At 36.8% G+C, this 13273-nt stretch overlaps 3 protein-coding genes across 5 annotated transcripts; all 3 read left to right on the top strand.

The window, feature by feature from the left end:
* Window positions 1-160: 160 nt before the first annotated feature.
* LOC111009291 (RING zinc finger protein) lies at window positions 161-1194 on the top strand. The gene has a single exon (XM_022282342.2). The coding sequence runs from the start codon at window positions 529-531 to the stop codon at window positions 961-963; it is 435 nt and encodes a 144-aa protein (XP_022138034.1). The 5' UTR covers window positions 161-528; the 3' UTR covers window positions 964-1194.
* Window positions 1195-2195: 1001 nt separating this feature from the next.
* On the top strand, window positions 2196-6661 carry LUL4 (RING/U-box superfamily protein). Of its 2 annotated transcripts, XM_088123888.1 has the most exons (4): window positions 2196-2841; window positions 4602-5109; window positions 5575-5721; window positions 6317-6661. In XM_088123888.1, the coding sequence occupies exons 1-3, from the start codon at window positions 2339-2341 to the stop codon at window positions 5686-5688; spliced, it is 1125 nt and encodes a 374-aa protein (XP_087980014.1). In that variant the 5' UTR covers window positions 2196-2338; the 3' UTR covers window positions 5689-5721; window positions 6317-6661. The 2 variants fall into 2 exon arrangements, with proteins under 2 accessions (XP_087980014.1, XP_022138033.1); XM_022282341.2 differs by lacking the exon at window positions 6317-6661 and having other exon boundaries at window positions 5575-6302.
* Window positions 6662-8359: 1698 nt separating this feature from the next.
* Window positions 8360-11223, top strand: LOC148211175 (Heavy metal transport/detoxification superfamily protein). Of its 2 annotated transcripts, XM_088123886.1 has the most exons (3): window positions 8360-9020; window positions 9152-9227; window positions 9415-11223. In XM_088123886.1, the coding sequence occupies exons 1-3, from the start codon at window positions 8991-8993 to the stop codon at window positions 10797-10799; spliced, it is 1491 nt and encodes a 496-aa protein (XP_087980012.1). In that variant the 5' UTR covers window positions 8360-8990; the 3' UTR covers window positions 10800-11223. The 2 variants fall into 2 exon arrangements, with proteins under 2 accessions (XP_087980012.1, XP_087980013.1); XM_088123887.1 differs by lacking the exon at window positions 9152-9227 and having other exon boundaries at window positions 8362-9020.
* The last annotated feature ends 2050 nt before the right edge of the window (window positions 11224-13273 follow it).

Genomic DNA, 13273 nt, shown 5'->3' with positions numbered 1-13273 from the left:
TTGAGTGATAATAAGAACTTAATTGAGAAGTAAACAACTTTTAACTTTAAAAATTGATTCTTATTCTATTTTTTTTTTCCTCCTAAAGCAAGAATCTCACAATCAATCTACCCACAATCTTCTCTAAGATGATTGAAGGTTGTTGTTGAAAGATGAACAGTGGAGTGAACCAAAAGAAAAATATTTCATCATGAAAGGTGGAAGCAACATCATATTTTCAAATGCAACCCTCATCATGAAGCTTTGAACTTCTTTTTACACCATTGCCCTTTCTTTTTTATTTATTTACTTTTTTTTAAATCTTCCTTCCTCAACAAACCACCATAGAGAATTTCTCAATCCCCTCAAAATTTTTATTCTTTCAATGCAATTTTCTTGTGCCTCTTTTTCCCCACTCCCCCATTTCATGCTTGTTGAATTCTGTGGCCTATGAGGACCCTACCAATTCCTTGATGGAAGGGGCTATCCATATTCTCCATTAAGGGTCTCAAGAGTTTGAGGTGAGGGAGGGAGAGATTGTGGTGTGACATGCCGGGGCTGGGCGTTTTCAGGCTCGGGAGGTGCTTCGACGGGTGCGTCGAGCACGGTGGAGCGTCGGGGTTGGGGACGAGAATATGGAATATGAGCGACAGGGCGGTCGAGGTGCAGATAAGGGTAGGATCAATATTGAAAAAGGTGCATAGTTTGAAGCCAGGATGCTCAAAGAGGTTGAAATGCAAGAGCATTTACAAAGCATACATGCCGGGAACAGGGAGGAGTATGAAGAGCTTGCTTTATTACTACGATCAAGCTTCTCAACCTTATGTTTGGATACATGAAACCGGGGGTGATTCCATCAGAATGGTGAAGCAGCAGTACATTAGTCTTGAGGATCTAAGGGAGTTTTCCGAGATCAGAATCTTTCGAGATCATCAGCGTGGCTGCGTATCCATTCGCAAGAAACCGAGGCCCGATTTTTGCTGATTCTTACCCTCAATGTCTTCTCTGCTTCTTCCCTTTCAAGCAACTTAGATCACATTGTGGTGTGTTTTTCTTCAACACATAGAATAAGTACTGTTGCTGTTTTTTTGCATTGTTTTTCTTTTGCCTTCTGTGTGATAATGTAAGTCTCTGTAACTCGGAAACCGTTTGTATTGGAAATTTTCCTGTTCTCGAGAAAATTTTAAGCTCGATTGGTGACGACTTTCTTTTGAAGAGACGTTTGGCAGAAGATGTCCGTCGCTGTAGACTAAGTATATTAAAGCTTCAATCAAAAGCACAAAAAAAAAAAGCAGAGCTTTTGGAAAAGTTTTGAATTTGTAGTTTCTTTTTGGGGTAAATTCTCCTTCAAGTTCCTGAAATCTGGAGACTTTGCTTCAACATTTGCACAAAAAATAAAAAATAAAAAATACTTGACAAAGACTTTACTAAAATTTACTATTCGAAAATGAAAAATAACAGAAACCCAAGGCGACAAATTATTTATAAAAGTTTATTATAAGTTTCATAGGAATGATTTTATTTTAATAATTAAAGATGTGCAAGTCGCATTTAATTGAAAAATAGATTGGGTTTTAAAATATTATTTTAATTGAAAAAGAAAAAAAAATGACTACAACGCAGTAAAAAATGTTGGTTGGATTTATCTAACTAATTTTCTAAGTCAATCATAACTAATTTGGTACATGATGAACTCTTGTTATTTCTTAATAATGACATGGACGTGCATGGAGTCTAATCAAGCAGAAAATATAAAATTGAAGAAATTGAAGTAAAAAACTAAAATACAATGCTAAAAATGTGATAAGACACGTATTCTAATTATTAAGCATAAACAAAAAAAATTAAAAATTCATCGAAAATCCATGAAGCTGTGAATGTTACACCTAAGAAATCAAATATTGTAGCCTTTTATTTATTTATTTATATGCGCATGCTATTATTTTTATAAATTCAAAAAAATATTTTTATTACGTTATTATAATTTTTTTTTTAGTTCTACCATGATTTGTTAGTGGACTCAAAATATTTTGACTTCAATAATGCCACAGTTAGGATTTGGAAGAACAAGGACGACATGTAATATAATGCATGTTGATTTACCTACATGTCGGTAGAGAAGGACGTGTGAGACGCGTGGTCGTCATCTCACCGGGAAAAAACGACACGTCGGAAACCGGGTGGAACCGTCAAATAGAAAACGGAGGTCAACGGCTGAATAAACGAGGACTGGGACTGGTTTCTTCAACTTCACACAAAATTACTTTTTCCAATTCTTAGAGCAAAAATCCGAAACCTGGGATTCACCATTTCTTCTTCTTCTTCTTCCCCTCCGATCTCTCTCTGTGATTCTCAAGAAATGGGTATTTCATGGAGTAACAGAAGAAGAAACAATTACCTTCAAAACCCTGCTCCGCCTCCGCCGTACCTCTCTTCTTCCTCTTTCTATTACCCTTCTGAACCTCCGTCTCTTTCTCCGCCGCCGCCGCCGCACAGCAACCCTTACGCTCCAACTCCGCAGCCGCTACCTCTGCAACCCCCTCCTCCTCCGCCTCCCCCTGCTCCTCACTCCTACTACTTTTCTGGTGGGTATAATTCGTGTAATTATGCGGCTTCTACCATGGGGCGGTTCAATTTTCATCCTTATTATGCCAATCAGAGTAATGGGTGGTCCCAAATTCGGCCGGCCATGGGTCCGCCGTTGCTTCCGCCCCCGCCCCTGCCGTTTGTGGAGCACCGGCAGGCGAAGAAGGTTAGAAATGATGTGAATGTGCATAAGGATACTCTGCGGATTGAGGTGGATGAGCAGAACCCCGATCGTCACTTGGTTTCCTTCGTTTTCGACGCGTTGTATGACGGAAGGTAACTCTAAATTTTCCATTTGAATTCCGCTTAATTGTGTTCTGGTTAATAATTAGTGTTGTGCTGGGGATGTGGGTGGCGGTAGAATGATTTGGAGCGATTTGAAATGGTTCATGATTTGGATTTCCCTTGCTACGTTGGGAGGTGAGGGACTTCTCTAAAACCTTGCAGAGGTTTAGCCAGGTCTAAGTTAAGGGGAAATCAAGGGGCTTAGTTATAAACTGCTTGTCATGATGTCATTTTCTTATTGCTGAATGGAAGTTCACAATGCCTGTTTGTATTCATCCGGTGCTTAGGGAACATATGCTGTTGATATCTAGTAGTCTTGGAGTACTTATAATCTCATTTTAACTAGAACCAAGCACATAATGAGGGGAAGGAAATTGAACTATGACTGGCACCATTAAGTAGAGTTCTTCCAAGCAATTCTTCTTGATCATTGCCTTATACCTTGAATCACATAGTTGCTTTCATGTGTTATTGTAGAGGCCCGGGCATTCTACTCAGATGAGCACTGTCACAACTTTTAGTACTATAGTTTTGTTTTGTTTCCTTAGCAATCAACTAAATATAGTACGGTCAGATGGTTGTCTCGTGAGATTAGTTAAGGTTACAAGTTGGCCCGGACACTCACGGATAAAAAAAATATTAGTTTTTGTATCAATTTAAAATTATTGCTTGGGACTTGCATATGAAAAGTGAGGAGAACTGGGAAGTGTTGGGAATCGGGAAATTGTGTTAATTGCTTGAGTAGATGATCACTAGGTTCTGGCCCCTGGCATAGGGAGCAAAGCTCCTACTCCTGGTTATAAAAAATAATGATAATAATAAAATAAAATAAAAAGAAAAAAGGAAAAAAAATGATCACTAGGCCTCTGGTTTAAAGGCCATATAAATTTGGCGTTCCATTACATTTTTTGTGAAAAGGTTTCATGCTGAATTGGGCTTCTTGTATTGCTTTTTGTTTTTTGAGGGGAAAATGACTTGGTCAACATTGACAACACAATACTTAACAACACAAGTGACTCGAGACAATGAACAAAATATGACATAAAACATGTTTTATTATTGTTATTTTTGAGAGAATTTCTTGATCACAATATGTTGTCCATATTTCTGGGAGAAATGAAACTACCAACTATCTGTAACAAGATAAACTTCTGAATAATAAAAAGGAAAAATCCATTATTAGTGGAGCATTTAGGGAAGATAATCAAGGAGGATGCCACTGAAAGAAGTAGACTGGCAAGGAAAGGCCTATGAGGCTGCTTCTGGTTCGACCTGTAAGTAAATTGAAGTTTCTCTGGGAGGCATTTTTGGTTGATAAAATTTTTATTAACAAGCCTCCATTTCTTAGAATATGTTGGATAATCATTGTAGTTTTTGTTTTCTGTTTTTCAAACACAAGCTTATTTAAAAACTTTTTTTTTTATGTTTTCTATTTTTGAGATGTTTTTGAAATCCCAACTTCATTTTAAAAACAAAAAAGAAACTCCAAGATTCAAACACCTTTTGGACTCTTAGTGCATTACTCCCAGCTTAGTTTAGATACTGTACTGGGTTGTTGTTGGCTGTTATATTGATATTATATATATATATATACTTGGCCACTCCTTAAACACTCCCAGTACATTTTACTGCTCGATTTTGTATTGTCAAGCTCCATTGTACTTTTTCAGTCATCAGCTTCCTTCTTGCTGCCTTGAAGATACTTTTTTGTTACCTGTAACTAATTCCTTTTTTTTTTACATGGTGTACAGCATAACCATTCTATTTTTTGCCAAGGAAGAGCTCAACTGTAGGTTTGTTCCAGTATATCCCGAAGCCTTTAAGCCGGTGAGAATCCCATTTCAGAAAGGTCCTGCTCAGAAGTTCTTTCAGCCTGTGGGTACAGGCTTTGACTTGGGATTTTTTGAGTTGGACGACCTCTCAAAACCCTCACCTGCAGAGGACATTTTTCCTCTAGTTATTTCAGCTGAGACTTGCTCACCCTCCCAGTCCAATGATGAGCGTATTGGCGAGCCTCAACCAGATAATTCACATATGCAAATTACTCAAGCTGTTCTGGAGAAGAAAAATGGTGGTCCTTTCCAAGTTAGAGTGATTAGGCAGCTTCTTTGGATTGATGGAGTGCGATATGAATTACGAGAGATATTTGGAATAGGTAGTTCATCAGCAGAAGGCTTTGACGACAACGACACCGGGAAGGAGTGTGTGATTTGCATGACTGAACCCAAGGATACCGCCGTATTACCATGCCGACATATGGTGAGACTTCACTTTTGAGTGTTTGTTCATGGCATGCAAAAACTGAAACTTCTACCATCTAAAATTAAAATTACAAGTTTGGTCTCTAAATTTTCAATATTGTGTTTAATGAGTTCTTGAAATTTCAATTTTTATTTATAAATTAGAGAAATTGAAAGATTAAGCACCTATTAAACACATAATTAAAAACTTCAATATTTATTAAATACTCTTAAGGAGTTTATTAAACGGCGTTGAAAGTTCATAGACTTATTAGACACGGCTCTAAAAATGGCTCTAAAAGTTATTTTAATTTAACCAGATTCTAATATAGAATATTTGCTACATCTGATTTCTTTAAACACATATTACACGAGTAACAAAGACACTTTTTCCTTTTCCCTTCCCTCTTTTAATCTACTTTTCACTTTTGTACTTAATTTTTTTATCCAACTTATTTCTATATTTTTGTTTCTTTGTTTGCAGTGCATGTGCAGTGAGTGTGCCAAGGAACTGAGGCTTCAATCCAATAAATGTCCTATTTGCCGTCAACCAATTGAAGAACTTATAGAAATCAAGATAAATAATAGCGACCAGTGAGAATTTCCTCTTCATCCTACGTTGGTTTGCATGGTATGGCTGTTAAATTCTTTGGTTTTTGATGTGTCATAGTCACATATTCGACTGCATTCTTTTTACACACACATATATATGTATATTTCTTCTTCTTCATTTACATAATATAGTGTAGTATTCACAACTTGATGGTACCATGTCATGTCTAACTATTAAATAATGTCATAACCAGTCATCCATGAGCCAACTTTCTACTGTAACGTATGTATATGAACATTTACGATTCATCTGTTATTGTGTTTGTCGACGTGCATGCAAGAGACCGTGCACGTGTGTATGAGGAGGGGGTCGGGTTTTTCCTTTTGTTTGTTTGTAGAAGCAGCGAGTGAGGCAAATTCAAGAATCTCAAGAAGCTTATTAGTGGGAAAAATGATGATTGAGAAGCAGTGTTGTCACCTTACACACACTAATTAGTTTTGAATCTGAGTGAGCCTCCTCCCCAAATTATGACCTTTTTGATTTGTCTTTTTTTCTTTTGAATGATATGTGAGAGTTGTTTTCAATGTTGACATTGTTGGTAACATGCTATAAATGGCATTTTCATCTGCTTCTCCATTTATGAACCACTATTTATTGAACATGTGGTGTTCAGGTGATGAAATGCACAACTGGGTCAATGTGATGAGCCTGGATTCTTGTTACCTTTAGAATCAATTTCTAAGTTAACGCACTTTTAAGATACGAAGGTAAATCGTCTCTTTAAGAAATAACGTTAGGCGAAGTTTTACCGAGCAAGGTAATTTGCTCGAAATCATCATTTTATCCAAAACCAGACACGATTTACAGGAATTGTTTTGAAATCCATTCCTTTGTTAGGCAAAAACTACCTTGAACTCTATCATATGAGCCCTCCCCTACCCCCTATGGTGTCCTTTGTAAAGGGCAGTTTGTTTAGGGTTCTTGCCAATAATTTTAGATGTCTTTTTTCACAGTCAAAGTGACCTTTTGTTTCTATACGAGGGAAAAGTAAGCCAAAAGAGCCAAAGTTACTTGGGGTTTCATGTCAGTTTAGGCTTTTGAGAAAGAGGCAATAATTTGCTTGGACTTGAAGAAAAGGGGTAAAAAGAAAAAAGGTTGGTAACTCCATACTTGGGATGGAAATTTTATCCCCTTCAGTAGGACCGTTAATTATTCTTTTCAGATCTTTTGTCTGCATATAATATTGAATTGTCTAGGGAGATGCAGAAATCACCATGCCCTCCCGTCTCGTTTGATGGAAATACTACTAAAATGTCAATATTGATAGATATTTTGTTGTCGTCTTCACAACTTAAAAAAATGAAATCGAAAAATAACATCCAACAAACCCCATTCACAACTTTTTTTAGATTCAACTGATAAACATTTATGAGTTTCATAAGCTTGGACTTCCCAAACAACTCATTATGCCTTAATTAACTATAAATTTTTAATAATATGCATTGATAAATTAAAATTTTAATATAAGTTTTAGTATTTAGGTTTAAATACTGGGTCTAACTTAGTTAACCATATTTATTGTCATTAAACCATTACCATATAGTATACTTTGAAACCATGTCTTAAAAGACTAAAAGTGACAGACAGCGTAAGCCTCAATTCAATTTAAATAAAGCATTGACAAAAATGTACAATAATATATTATTAGACATAATGATCGTATAGAAGTACCCAAAAAAGAAAAAAAAAAGCTCATTTACTAATTATCACTTTTTAAATAAAGATCTTAAAAGGTCATTTAGTTTACACTCTTTTTTTTGTTTTGTTTTTGGCATTGAAAATGAAATTTTCACACTTGGATGGTGTTTATTAAGATGTAAGAATAGAATTAATTAGTGGGACCCACCTCACAATTACTTTCTTAAAAAGGGGTAAATTTCAATTTCATTTCTGATTCCGTGTCTCAACATTTTATATAATTATTTTACTCTTCCTAGACCTATACTTTTTTTTTATTAATTGTTTTTATTTTTCTTTGTTTATTTATACTACTACTAATAATTTTCAGTCTAATAAAAAAAAATCAGACGAGCTTGATGTATTACCAAAACGAGCTATGGTATTAATTAAACATCAATCATATTGTTAAAATAGATTTCATTATTATTAAATATTATACCAATAAAATGTGATTAAGTTTTATATTAATGACGGTTGAGGAATAAAAATTATATTAGCCTTTTCTCAGTTAACATAGTTTATTTTAATTATTCATTATTCATTAATCTTAAGTAAGTGGTTAAAATAAAAAAATATTACTATTGATAAAAAATTAAAATTTATTATTTTTTAATAAGAAAATAGAATTAGTACTCTATTTAGTCAATATATTTTGTAATTAAGTAGAAATAATAAAAATGACACGATTAATTCCTATTTTGTTTATAGATCAATTTAAGAAAACAACATCAATAATCCTTAAGGAATAGTCTTGAGATTTTAGGTTCAAGCAATGCAATTTCAACCAAACGATGATCGGTAGCGTATGTGCGGGTACGAAATAATAATCCGTAGCGTATGTGCAGGTACGTGAACGGTGCATGGGTCGTCGTTGAAGTAGAGAAAAATAAAATCTTTGATTTTAGAACTCAAAAACAAAGTTTAGATTTTTGATTCACATGATGTGTTATAATTAGGCATAGGAGAGATGCATTTAGGTTTTTACCCACGAATCTGTCTTGTCGGGGGATCTCGTAATAGACCGAAACGACGCCGTTTGAAAGTGAGTGTGGAGCGGGTGACGCCGGCGGGGTGGCTGAACCGGCGGCTCGGCTCTGCAATTGAATTCTAAATTAAAGAATTGAGTGGGGGTTTCGAAAACTCTGCCACTGCAAACCAAAGCAATTGAGGGAGTGAAATAAAGAGTAGTCTCTGGTTGAGGCTCTACGTTTTTGGTTTCGAGTTTCTGCCATTCATTCATCCTCCACTTTCCTTTGATCCATTTTCTCTCTGTTTCTGTTTCTGTTTCTCACCCTGAAAAAGAGGAACGAGTGAACGAACTACAGAGCCTTAAGAACCACACCTACTCCATCTCTGAGCTGTTGGGTTTTGGGTTTTCTTTTCTTTTTTCTGTGTACTCAGATTCCTACTTTCTTAGTTGAGTTCCAAGAGAATCCACACACACCCATCAGTTTCCTCTTCCTTCTCATTCTCCCCTCTCTGTTTTCTCCTACTTCTTTTTCATTTCCCAGATCTATTATTCTCCATCCCCATCTCCCTCTCTCTCTCTCTCTCTCTCTCTTACTTTCCTTTTTGCTTTTTTAAATCTCTGTGTTTGACTTGGAGCTATGAGTAAAGAGGAGTTTCTCAAGATCCAGGTGCGTTGTTTTCTCCAGATGTTTTGTGGGTTTTTTTCTTTTTCCTCTGTTTTCTGTCTCTACTGTGTGTTCACTGTTTTTTTTATGTGGTTTCTTTTTTGGGTTTTGGGTGTTTTTGGTTGTGAATGCAGAAATGTGTTCTGAAGGTGAACATTCACTGCGATGGATGTAAGCACAAGGTTAAGAAAATCTTGCAGAAAATCGATGGTACACCCTCTCCCCATTTCCCATGTTTTGTTTTTTTTTTTTCAACTTCTTGATTTCTTCCCCTTTCCACTTGATTTTGACTATTTTGACTGTTTTTTCCGCCCTTTTTTCTAAAGTCTTTGAGTTTGTTTGACGGGTTTTTGTATTTTAAATTTCTGGGGTTTGTTTTTTTTTTTCTTTTCTTCAGGGGTTTTTACCACCGACATAGATGCGGAACAGGGGAAGGTCACGGTCACCGGAAACGTAGACGCCGCCGTACTGATCAAGAAGCTCTCAAAATCCGGCAAACATGCAGAGATTTGGGGCGGGCAGCCGGCCAACAACAAAAATCAGCAGAACAACATAGCCAATCAGATGAAGAACATGGCAATTGACAATGCCAAAGGTGGGAACAACAAGGGCCAGAACCAGAAGGGCGGCGCCGCGGGCGGCGGTGGTAACGGAAACAACCAACCGAAAGGCGGGCAAGGGCAAGGGCTGCAACAGCCACAGCAGATGAAAGGGTTTCAAGATCTGAAGCTTCCGCCCCAATTTAAAGGCTTGAAATTGCCCGTGAAGGATCAGAATCCGAATCTTCCCAAGGGGGCGGGGAAGTTCAATTTGAACGAGAGCGATGATCTGAGCGATGAGGATGATCTTGACGACTATGATGATGAGGATGAATATGAAGACGATGATGATTTTGAGGATGATTTGGGTAATCTCCATCTTCCTCCGGCGAATAAGATGAAACCACCCATGATGGGGAATGGGCAGATTCCGAAGATGATGATGATGAACGGGAATCACCCGCCGGTAATGGGCGGAAATGGCGGTGCCAATGGCGGAGGTAACGGTAAGAAAGGCGGCAATGGAGGCGGCGGAGGAGGAGCTGTACCGGTGGTTCAAGGTAAGAACGGGAAAGGTAATGGCGGTGGCGGTGGAGGCGGAGGTGGAGGTGGGAGCAATCAAAAACAGGGCAACGGCGGTGGAGGGAAGAATAACGATGCGAAGATTTTCAACAACGGCGGCGGCGGCGGCGGTGGGGCCAACAGCAAGAACGGCAACGGCGGTGGGAGTAATGGGGGGAACGGCAGTCAAAAGGCCGGTGGGGCAAACGGGATGGGCCATGATTTACAGAGCTTGGTGGGAGCTCATGGATTGGGAATGTCCAATTTGGGGCAAATGGGCAGCATGAATGTTCCAATGGGTCAAATGGGTGACCGGCCGATGGGCCAAATGGGCAATCTTCCGGCTGTGCAAGGACTCCCCGCGGCGGCGGCGGCAGCCATGAACGGCGGAGGCGGTGCCGGCGGGGGCGGGAGGTTTTTCCCCCAAGGAGGCGCAGGGGCGGAGGCCATGACCATGGCCGGAAACCCCTACCAACAACAACAGTATATGGCTCAGATGATGAATCAGCAGCAACACGCGCTCGGCCACCAACCGATGATGTACGCGCGGCCACCGCCGGCCGTCAACTACGTCCCGCCGCCGTACCCTTACCCTCCGCCGTACCACCCATACCCGCCGCCGCAGCCGGAACCCTACACGTATTTCAGCGACGAAAACCCCTCAAGTTGTAACATCATGTGAAAGTGAAACCAAATCGCCGCCGCGGTCGGTGGTGGTGACGGCGGCGGTTGTGCTGCCGGAGTTCCAAGATCCGACCCTGCATCATACTCTTCTACTAAGCTACTTGGGAATGGTTATCTCTTCATAATTTAGCCTTTCTTCTCCCTCTTGATTTTGCTTGTTTTTTTTTTTTCCTCTTTTGGAATTTGAAGCTGGATTAGTCTTTAATCATATCCTTGAGAAAAAAAAAGAGTAATTATAGATAATTAAATTAAGAACTTGGCAAGGAGCTATGAAAAAATGGTAGTGTTTTTTCTTTTCTTTTTCCTTTTATCCTTTTTGGGACGCCATGTTTATAAGTGTTTATATGTTATATAAACAACAATAAAAGAAAATCGGGATGGGGATTTTAAATTCCCATTTCTTTGCTTTGCCTTCTCTTCAATACCATTTTTTCTATTTGTTTCACATTTTAAATCATTGATAAAAATTGGATATTTCTGATTTTTTTTTTCTTTAATTAAGTTTTAGAATCTATCACTGTCTGTCTCCTTTTGTGGCCTCATTAAACAAATATTTTAAACGGGTCTAGAAAGTATATATTTTTGGAGTTGTTAAAAAAAAAAAGAAATTGGAGTTAGATTCGTAGTTTCTTACTCCAAGGACTATTTCTCGAAATTAAATAAATATTATAGTGCAGAAATTTGGCCGTGTATGGGAAGTAGTTATGGACTACACTACCTAGGGGATGATGTGATATATATAATTTTATGAGGTTAAAAATGCTAGATTATATATGGTTATTCATTTTTATATGAAGAATCTTAGATAATAAAAGTAAATAAGGTCAAGAGAGCTCTACTAATTAAATAAATTGGTTATGAACCAACTATTAATTAATGGATCACATAAAATTTAATTAGTTTGCTTTAGGGTTAAGTATTTTGAAAAAGTAGTCTTTAATGAATTTGAGTGTTTTTTCAATTTAGTTTTTTTTTTCAAATAATTTTAATTTAATCCTAGCAACCAAAGCAAACAATTTTTCTACAATTTCTACTTATTATTTAGAAGTTAGGATGAAGAGTTAGAAACCTTCTTCTCAATTTTTTTTTTAATTATAAGTATTAAGTTTCTTATCAACATAGTTAAGCATTTAAGGTATCTTAATCTTTTCCTAGAGTTGAGATAAAGATTCAATTTTTCATCCCCACATTTGTTGCATTAAAAAAAAGTTTTCCATTAGATAAATTTTTAAAACATTGTAAACACCTATAAAAATCTTAAAAAATGGTACAGTTTTTTGTAAAACCAAAAAACTAAAAGCAAAATGACTGAAAATTTATGTCTAAAATAGATAAGATGATTTTGTACAAATATGGTGGAGAAATTATCAAAGTAAGCATAACTAAATAGTAATTGACATTTATTACAATCTCGACATATATCTCAATCTAAGACATTGTATGTTCAATCTCCCGCTCTAAATAAATAAATAAATAATGTTGGAGAAATTGAAAATTTGAAATTGGAGAGGATAATGTATAGAGAATGTGTTGTGATAATTGGAGGAGAAAAATGGGAGAGAGAGGAGAAAAACGGTAGATTGGTTTTAGGGTAAAAAGGATATATTGTCTTGTTTGGAGGGGCGTGTTTGGTAACGGGGATAGGGGGTATTCCAGTTCGGGTAAAGGATAGTGCAAACGTGGGATAAAACAAACAAACAAAAGGAAAAGAAGAGCGTGTTGACAAAAAACACAGCCCCACCCAAACACAAACACAAACACAACAGCTTCTTTTCTTTTCTTTTTTTTTTATTTTATTATTATTATTATTTTTCTCTTTTGTGTCTGAAAAATCTAACGGCGTTGACACGAGTTCTGGTACGTGTCCTGTCTAATCTCTCTTCTCATTTTTTATTAGAAAAAAAAAGGAAAAAGGAAAAGAAAAGGACGGAAGAGATCCACACTCAGAATCGCTTCCCAATCGAGTGCTGGATATGTCACATGATCATCATGATGAAGCCTCAACCGGGCCCCACATGTCTTATTCTTATTATTATTATTATTATTATTATTGTATATATATAAAAATAATAAAATAATAAGAAATAAAAACACTGATTGATGTGGGACCCACCTACTTTTTCACACAAGTACTTGTCTGCTTTTCTTCAATTCCCTATGAGCGGTGCACCATACCATTCTCTTGAGCCACACCCACCTGATCCCCCCCTTCCCTTTTATTCAAATTTATCCTTTTTCAATAACATGCCATTTTTTCAATAACAAAAATATTCATTTTTAGTCCTTTTTTTCTATACTATGATTTTCGTTTAAATACTATTTTGAGTTAGGTATTCCTAATTTTGGTTTAAATACTATTATGACTTGGTTCTTGTATTTTTAAAATTTGATTAAATCAATCTTAAAAAATTATAATGAAAATCATTTAATACAAACATATGGTTAATATTTTGAGATATTTAGTGAGAGAAG

This window comes from Momordica charantia, assembly GCF_013281855.1.
Source record: "Momordica charantia cultivar OHB3-1 chromosome 5 unlocalized genomic scaffold, Mcharantia_2.0 BLBB01000005.1, whole genome shotgun sequence".
In the NCBI taxonomy this organism is placed as follows: domain Eukaryota; kingdom Viridiplantae; phylum Streptophyta; class Magnoliopsida; order Cucurbitales; family Cucurbitaceae; genus Momordica; species Momordica charantia.
The sequence above is the reverse complement of the archived record's forward strand: the minus strand, read 5'-3'. Positions and strand labels throughout refer to the sequence as shown.

Coding starts and splice junctions, on each gene's coding strand:
- LOC111009291 (XM_022282342.2), top strand. CDS start 529: ATGCCGGGGCTGGGCGTTTTCAGGCTCGGGAGGTGCTTCGACGGGTGC.
- LOC148211175 (XM_088123886.1), top strand. CDS start 8,991: ATGAGTAAAGAGGAGTTTCTCAAGATCCAG. Junction 9,021..9,151: donor AGGAGTTTCTCAAGATCCAG/GTGCGTTGTTTT, acceptor TTGTGAATGCAG/AAATGTGTTCTGAAGGTGAA. Junction 9,228..9,414: donor AATCTTGCAGAAAATCGATG/GTACACCCTCTC, acceptor TCTTTTCTTCAG/GGGTTTTTACCACCGACATA.
- LUL4 (XM_088123888.1), top strand. CDS start 2,339: ATGGGTATTTCATGGAGTAACAGAAGAAGAAACAATTACCTTCAAAAC. Junction 2,842..4,601: donor GACGCGTTGTATGACGGAAG/GTAACTCTAAAT, acceptor CATGGTGTACAG/CATAACCATTCTATTTTTTG. Junction 5,110..5,574: donor TATTACCATGCCGACATATG/GTGAGACTTCAC, acceptor CTTTGTTTGCAG/TGCATGTGCAGTGAGTGTGC.